Here is an 8680-nt window from a genome sequence, read left to right on the forward strand (position 1 = left end):
TGAGGCTGTGAAAGCCACCCCTCCCCACCCCACCCCGAGCAGCCCAGCTCCAGGACAGCGATCACCCAAGGACTTGACCGGCTGAGTCTTGGTCCGCACCGGACTCGCCCGGCGGCGGCCGAGATAAGAGGCGGAGCGCAGCCGCGGGGCCCGGGGGCCCGAGGGCCGGGGGCCCAAAGGGAGGGCAGGGCGGCCCGAGCCGCCGGGGCGCTATGATGGTGCACTGTGCCGGCTGCGAGCGGCCCATCCTCGACCGCTTTCTGCTGAACGTGCTGGACCGCGCGTGGCACATCAAATGCGTTCAGTGCTGCGAGTGTAAGACCAACCTCTCGGAGAAGTGCTTCTCGCGCGAGGGCAAGCTCTACTGCAAAAATGACTTCTTCAGGTAAGAGGCCGCGCCGCCCTGCCGCCTGCGCGCCCGCCCTGCGCGCTCCGCTGGGGCGCCCGGGAAGGGGAGACCGCGAAACCAGCCTCCTGGGCTCACAAGCTTAAATGGGAAGCGGGGCAGCCCGCTGCTCTCGTCCTGTCCTTGGTCCGGGAAAGCGCCTGAGCCCGGGCGGAGTAAGAAGAACGCTGTGTTGCCGGCTCTAGTTCGCTCCTCCAGACCGGCTTGGAGCCGCGGTGGGTCAGGGCGGAGAAGCCCTGACAAACTTGCTCCCCACGCGTCTCTGCCCCTTCCCCGCAGCTGCGACCCCAGGGGGGAAGTTCAAGCCCGGTTCTGAGAGAGGAAGAATTTTTGCCTAAGTTAGGGGCTGCTGGAGGCTTCTCCCACCGGGCAGAGTGCGGGAGCCCGGGTGGGGGGGGGGGGTTGACCTCCCGGCAGGCCAGGGCTCCAGAGCCCTCCTGGACAAACAGAAACTTCCCCAACTCTGAGGGGGGTCAGCCAGGAAGATCTCTTCTGATGATGGGGGGAGGGAACCTTCTCCTCTTTGCCTCCCCCAACTCCTTACACATTTTCTCCCGTCTTGAAATGTACAAACGAAATCGAAGCTGAGAATCAGGACCTCCAGGGTCCAGTCTGCGATGTGTCACCTTCCCTTGCTGCCCATAGGGGCCCTCAGGTGAGCCAGGGCAGAGCACTTTTCTGGGCCTCAGTTTCCCCACCTGGGAAACACCGAGGGATGGCCTGGAAGGCTGTGGGTTTTCTGGCAGCTCAGCCCTGCCTGCTTCCACCAGGCGCCCAGAGCCGGCTTTGTGCCTGTGAATTCCGGGCACCGAGGGAAGCGGGGCGTGATTAACACCGTGGAGAAAGGCGGCTCACCGGCCCCAGCGGCTGGGCACTAGGGAATTTGAATAGGAGAAAATGTCAGCCACGGCTTTACACGTGTAAACTCCCTGGCTCCAGAGGCCTGAGGCCCCTAATGTGGCGGTGCTTGCAAAGTGCCTAATGATTTTTGATAAGGTGCATATGGCCAATTACGCTGCCGGATAAGGCCAAAAGTGACTTATGGCTTCTAATGCCCTCACTACATCAACGTCACCCAAATTCGCCTTGTTTAGAGACATGGGTATGAGTAGATGTGGGGCCCCAAGGTCCTGGGCCCTCGCTCTCCCCCTCAACCCGCACCTCACCCCTCCCAGTGCTGGCCTGCACACCCATCTGGGGAGAGGCTGGCCTTCTCCAAGCGCTCAAGGAAGAAAGAAAGGGATTTAGATCAAGAACTCGGGAAAGGGGGAATTTGAGAGATCTTGTGTACTGGCCTTGCAGGTTTAGGATTGCCTGCTGGTCACATTCTCCCGGTGCCTGCCAGGGCCAGAGATTTTGGGGGGTTGGAGACTCAATCTCTGCTCCGGAGTCCACCGTTCCAAGGCCCTGCTGTCCACAGGGCCAGCTAGCTCCCGTGGGTCCCAAAGTGGGGACTGGAAGGCCTCTGGTGCTGGTGGCACCGGGAATCAGCAAAAGGTTCCTTCCTGCCTGCTCAGGTCCAGCTCAGGAGAGGAGCTCCCTACTCCATTGCTAGGATCTGCCAGCCAGGCCAACTGGCCTTACCTGGGCCCCAGCAGACTGGACAGGATCCAGGAGGCAAAGCCAAGGAGTGGCCCAAACCTGGCTGGCCTGGCTTAAAATGTTAAATAACTTGGACAGCCAAGTTTGCCTCAAGAAGCCCAGGCAGATCTGGGAGGGATGAGGGGAGCAACTTGGGGTGCTCTGGGTCTGTGCTTGGCTGAAGGCTGCACCCATTGCTCTAAACCTTGTGGAGGGTGAATAAACCCGAACAGGGCGTGACAGTCCCAGCCCCAAGAACAGCCCAGGACATTTGTCTCACCTCTCTCTCACTAGCCAGAGAGTACGGGATTGGGGTCTCCTTTGACAGATGTGGAAATGGGGACCTCTCAGAGGCTAGGGTGGGTGGGAAGAGGCTAGGGGCTCAAGGGGATGGGACCCAGGCTGCTCCAAGGTGACAGGCCATGTTGTGTGTGCAGGCGCTTCGGCACGAAGTGTGCGGGCTGTGCGCAAGGCATCTCGCCCAGCGACCTGGTGCGCAAGGCCCGCAGTAAAGTCTTCCACCTCAACTGTTTCACCTGCATGGTGTGCAACAAGCAGCTGTCCACGGGCGAGGAGCTCTACGTCATCGATGAGAACAAGTTCGTGTGCAAGGACGACTACCTGAGCTCCTCCAGCCTCAAGGAGGGCAGCCTCAACTCAGGTAGGCGGCCTCCTCCCCTCCCCAGCCTCAGGCCCTAAGCCCCTCCGGCTGCAGCCAGCCGGGCACTCTCTACTTGGACGCTTGTGTGCATTCTGTGCCTGGCTCAGAGCTCTCCACTCCCATCGGGCATTTCTAGGGCAAATGGAAGGGCGGGGGCGTGGGGGTGGGGGGCTGGGGCACGGGGATAGCATTAGGAGTCTGTCCTACAGGACACGACTACCAGCTCTTCGCCCGCCCCCTCTTCCATTGAAGGGCCTTTTCCAAGTTGTCCTCCTCCCCCAATTTGGAGCCACACAATTCCCCCCTTTCTGAGTCTTTTCAGCTCCTGGTAATTTCAGGCGGCACCGGGAGGACGGTAATTGGAGTTTGGAGGAAGGAGAGATGGGGGAGGAAGATCTGAGGCCCAGAGGGCATCCGTGGCCTCCTCCCGCCCCCTCTCCACGGGGGCCTGGCTCCCCCAGAGGGCGCGCCTCCCCCTTACCCAAGCAGTAGCCGAAAAGAGCCGCGAGGGCTCGAGAAGGGTCCCTCCGCAGGCCCGGCCCCGCCTGGAGCGAGTGGGCGGGCGCCGGGTCCCTGGGGGAGGGGCTGTCGCGAGACTCGGAAGGGAACCCGGCGCGGATGGCGGGGGCCCGGGCCGGCCGGAACCGGCTACCCGACTGGAGAGACCTCGGGCCGCCGCCGACGCCGCTGTCCTCTTCCCGTTCCGTCCGCCCGCAGTGTCATCCTGTACGGACCGCAGTTTATCCCCGGACCTCCAGGACCCACTCCAGGACGATCCCAAGGAGACGGACAACTCGACGTCGTCGGACAAGGAGACAGCCAACAACGAGAACGAGGAGCAGAACTCGGGCACGAAGCGGCGCGGCCCGCGCACCACCATCAAAGCCAAGCAGCTGGAGACGCTCAAGGCCGCCTTTGCCGCCACGCCCAAGCCCACGCGCCACATCCGCGAACAGTTGGCACAGGAGACCGGCCTCAACATGCGCGTCATCCAGGTGCGGCCGGGCCCGGGTCACGCTTCCCCAGGCCGGCTGAGGCCGGCAGCCGGGGAGCTCAGAGGAGCCTCCCACCCAGCCTCCTTGGCTAAGAGCGCGCCGAGTTCGGGTCGGCCGAAGGGCAGACTGTGTGCCCGACGTCAGGGCCAGCGGGTCAAACTTCTAACCAAAAGATTCCGCATAGCGCTGCTGTCCTCCTGACGGTGCGATCTTGGGCGGGTCACTCATCCCTCGGAATCCCGCCCCCTCCCCGTTCAAAGAGAGTTTTAAGCCTCGCTGGGGTACCGCTCCTTTCCTCCCATCTTTCGGAGCAGAGGAAGGGGCAAGGTTCTTCCCGCGCCCCCCTCCCTGCGCCGGTGCGGCGGCAGACAGACAAACCGCCAGAACCCGGCTGGGGAGGCTGGGGAGGCTGGGGAGGCTGGGGAGCCGAGGGGCCGGGACTAGAGCAGTGCCGGGCGGGAGGCCTTTATAAAGCCGTCAGGCCGAGGGCGGGCCGAGGACCAGGAAGCCCAAGTCTTTATGAGTCGCCCCACGGGTCCGCGAAATCCTTCACCCTTGGCTAGTTCCCCGAAGCCCCTCTCCACCTCTCCCGGCCTAATCCGCCCGGCCCCCGCCTCTGGGCAGTCTTGGTGCGCAGGAGGCTGTTAGGACCCAGAAGGGGCGGCCAGGGCAGGGAGGGGAGGGCACCCCAGACCTGAGCTCACAATTCCCGCCCCGTCCCAGGTGTGGTTCCAGAACCGAAGGTCCAAAGAACGCAGGATGAAACAGCTGAGCGCACTGGGCGCCCGGAGACACGCCTTCTTCCGGAGTCCGCGGCGCATGCGTCCGCTGGGCGGCCGCTTGGACGAGTCTGAGATGTTGGGGTCCACTCCTTACACCTACTACGGAGGTAAGGACCCACCCCCCCACCCCCGGAACGCGCTGCCCTACACCCAGGCCCGTGCGGTTCTGGGGACTGAGGACGCAAGGCCGGACGCCGGCACTGCTGGCCGCCAGGGATCCCTCCCTCCCTCTTACGCACGCGGAACAGACACAATCATGAACACAGCAGACACACAGCAACAGACGGGCGCACGCTCACCCATAGATACCTCGTAGACACAAAATCAGACACATGGGTTCACTCACACATACAGTGATACACGCAGATAAACACACGCACCCACGCAGGACACACGGGTGCCACTCCCTTGCCCACACACTGGAGTTCAGAGACCTCAGGGATACAAATCTAGGCACGTGATCACACACAACACACACAGGTGTACCCACTCCCCACATTCACTCCCTGACAAACATGCTCAAAGAGATTCACAGGGTCACACACTCCCAAGCATCATACCAAGGGGAGCACCGCAAATCCACATGCATCCTGCCCCAGCCGGACACCCAGCCTTCTTGCTGCCCTTGCCCTCGGTGGCGTGGCGCACTTGGCACCAGCAGGAACACAGGCACTGGAGGGCAGCGCCGGCAGTAGGGGCGGAGGGGTCAGAATCCGTCCCCGGCCCCCTGCTAGCTAGTCGGCACCTCCTGTTCCCCGCGGGGACTATGCGCTCAGCATCTGGCACTGTGAGCCAGGATGCGGGCAGTTGCTCTGGGCAGGACTCTCGCCCATTCTCCAGCCCCAAGCCCACCGGTGTTCATGGGGTTGGAGGCGCAAGAGTTGGGCCCACCCAGTCACCCACTCTCCGTCTTTAGGGCTACAGGGGCAAGGAGCTGGAGTTGGCAGAGAGGCATTCTGCCTCTCTTCATCTCTGCCTCTCTTCACCCTTCCCGGGTGAAGCCTGGGGGAACTCTCCTTGCTGTCACTCCTTTCCTTCCTCCCCTCCTCCTTTCCTTCCTCCCTTGTCCCCTCACCCCTCCGTTTCCTTCGTACTTGCTTGGCAACCCATTCCAACCCCCCACGACCATCCCACCTCCCTCACGCTGGCTTTTTGAGACCCCAGGTGCTCTAGGGAATCCACTCACTGTCCTGCACTTGCCCAACCTTTGGGCTCAAGGAAAACACCTCCCCCTTGTGTTTCTGAGCCTCTGAATTTGGAGAGCCCGCGGAGTGCCTGTGCCTGAGCCTGATCTCTGCTGAGTTGTTCAGTGCCACAGGCCGGGGCGGGGGTTGGGGGCGGCTAGTGGCCCAGTTTGGGGAGAGGTGAGTTTTCTTAGAAACATAGGTTTGGAGGCAATGCCGGCCAGCGACGGTTAGGGTAGGCGCCGCGCCGCGCCCAGGCGGACCCAGGAAGGCAGGCTTCATTCAGTACATGGTCGACTTAGAAGGTTAGATCTTCAGGTCCGGCCAGCCCCCCCCCGCCCCCCGCGCCAAACTGTGGGCAAATTGCGCAGCTGTGCTTCTGGGGGAGAGACTCTGCGATGGCATGGCCCGGGTTGGGGGCTACAGACGCCGAGGGCAGCTCGGATGGTGGACGTGTCTGACGGTCTTCAGCCACGAACTCTCCCCTACCTATCTTTGCCTCGGTCCGCACACCATCTCCGCCCGACGCGGGGAGGTGGTGGGGCGGTGCAGTCCGGAATTTCTCCCCGCCTGGGTAATTAAGCAAGGTTTCCCCGAGGACTGGTGTGCCCCCACCAATCCCACCGCCTCCTCTACCCGCGCGTCTGCTGGATGGGGTGGGGGCCTGGACACGCGGGCCCCTCTTTCTCCGGAATGGGGGGGGCAGGACCCCCCAGCCCTAGGGAGGCAGCCCCGCCTAGTCCGCGCTGGGAGATCCGGGCGGCGGCGGCCGGCAGCGGGCGAGAAAGGGGCTGGGCGGCGGGGCCGGCGGCTCCCCGTGGGAGCGCGGACAAAGCCCCAGCTGCGGCTTTTGTGCCCTTTTCAGACGGCGTTTGTTCCAATTACCTCCGGCCCGGCCGCCATATGGGCGGAGGCGGCGCGCTCCGCGCGGGGGCCGCGGCCCTTGCTGGCTTGCCGGCTCGCTGCGGGCCGCGGCCGTCCCCCATCCCCGTCCCTTAGGGGCCCCAAATTCGCCGCTTCCAACCTTGCCCTTCACTTTCGGGGAGAATGGAATGAGTGGTTTTTAAAAAGTAATTGGCGACCGTTTTAGCTGTTGCTTAAACCGTTTACAAGCCGCGCCTCCGGGCACCCCCGTTTGGAATGATTTCAGGGTTTGGAGAAAGAAGGGGGGCGGGCGGCAGGGGACATCCAGAATTCGCCCTAGTGACTGAGACCCGAAGACTCAGCGTGGGGTGGGGGGGTATTGCAGAGGAAACCCGGCTTGGGGGTGCGCTGGTTTTCCCACCGCACAAAGCGGGTTATTGTCACCGGTGCCGGCGACAAGGTGCTCCTTTCCTGGGGTCCTACACCCCAAACTTTCACGAGGGCGACCTGGAAGAGGTCCCTGGGGAGAGGACTCTGGGAGGAGGTCAGAGAGTTGATGCAGAAACTATTTATTGAGAATGGGTGGGCTTGTAAACTGGAGTCCTTGTGCCCCTGATTTTGCGGGCAAAAATGTGATTTGTGCATTTTTCTGGAGAGAGCCCGTAGCTATTACCAGATTCTCAAAAGGACTCAGTGTCCCCAAATGTTTTAGAACCTGGGTGTCCTGGCAAACGCACGCTGAAGTGCCCGTGAAACGTTGGATGTGCGTGATCAGGCAAATGCCCTCCCTCCCTCAAGTCAGGCCTAGGGAGGCTGGTGCAAATGGTCGGACCCCCACATTCACCCAGAAGGTCGCAGGGCTGTACTTGAGGGGGTGAAGGGCCGGCCAGGTCTGCGGGGCGCCTGCAGGGAAAGAGAGGGCACTCATCCACCTTTCGAGCTCCAAGTGCTGTCTGTAGCCACGTCCCCGGCCCAACTCACCAGCCCCTCTCTGCTACTTGGGTGTGGGGTCCACGTCTGGCTTCTTCCCCGCCAGGTGGCCCCCCCCCAACCATTTGGTACTCTGATCTCTATCCACCCCAGCATCGCTGCCCAGCTCTACTCCAGGCATCTCTGGCGTCTCTGACTCATCTGGCGGGTCTGTGGGCCCCTCTGTCTCTCCTGACCTTTCATCTCGCCCCTGGTCTCTCGCCAGTTTTTACCGGTGTGTCTCTAACAACACGGCTGGTCTCATCTCTCTTTCTCTGTGCTTGTCCTAGACCGTCATCCTGGGCTCTCTCTGCCTTGGGCTTGGCACGTCTGGGTCTCTTTTCTGACCTGAGTCTGAGGGCTCCCTGCTGAGTCCCCTCTTAGCTTCCCTGTCACTCTGTTCTCTGCCGATCTCTCACTGACCCTGTCTCTGGCTGTTTCCATGTCTCTGGCTCTCTGTGGATCTCGCCCCAATTCTAAGACACAGTCTAGGATGGTTCACTGTCTGCGTGTCCACTGCCACTGTCTCTCTCCATCTCTGTCGGGGAACCTCTGACTTTGAAGTCACAACATCTTTCTGTCTGTGTTTCTGTCTCTGAGTCCTTCCCTCTGGTCGGTCGGTCTCTCCGCGAGGGTGTCTGGGCCTTTGAGCACCTCTCATGGTCTCCTTCCCTGACACTGGCTCTGGGTCTGCGCCCTCCGCCACCTCCGCCAGCCGCCCTGTCCCTTGGTCTCCGCGGGGCTCGCCAACCTGAGTCAGTGTCGCGCGATCCCTGCTGGGTCCGCCCGAGTCCCCTCCCGCGTTCCCGCGTCCCTCCCGGCCGGGCCGCCTCTGACCTCTCCCTGTGTCTTCCTGGTCCCCTCCCGCAGACTACCAAGGCGACTACTACGCGCCCGGAGGCAACTATGACTTCTTCGCGCACGGCCCGCCGTCGCAGGCGCAGTCCCCGGCCGACTCAAGCTTCCTGGCCGCGTCGGGGCCCGGCTCGACGCCGCTGGGCGCGCTAGAGCCGCCGCTGGCCGGCCCGCACGCCGCCGACAACCCCAGGTTCACCGACATGATCTCGCACCCGGACACGCCGAGCCCCGAGCCGGGCCTGCCGGGCGCGCTGCATCCCCTGCCCGGCGAGGTGTTCAGCGGCGGGCCCAGCCCGCCCTTCCCCATGAGCGGCGCCAGCGGCTACAGCGGACCCCTGTCGCACCCCAACCCCGAGCTCAACGAGGCGGCCGTGTGGTAA

General features: G+C 63.0%; 1 protein-coding gene across 1 annotated transcript; it reads left to right on the top strand.

Annotated features, from left to right (window-relative positions):
• The first annotated feature begins 212 nt into the window (after positions 1–212).
• LHX5 (LIM homeobox 5) lies at positions 213–8680 on the top strand. The gene is made up of 5 exons (XM_028116442.1): positions 213–385; positions 2425–2648; positions 3366–3643; positions 4367–4532; positions 8313–8680. Exons 1-5 carry the CDS (start codon positions 213–215, stop codon positions 8678–8680), a joined length of 1209 nt encoding a protein of 402 aa, XP_027972243.1.

This window comes from Eumetopias jubatus, unplaced genomic scaffold (assembly GCF_037043125.1).
Source record: "Eumetopias jubatus isolate StellerSeaLion01/CBP00866 unplaced genomic scaffold, mEumJub1_p1.0 scaffold_16, whole genome shotgun sequence".
Classification (NCBI taxonomy): domain Eukaryota; kingdom Metazoa; phylum Chordata; class Mammalia; order Carnivora; family Otariidae; genus Eumetopias; species Eumetopias jubatus.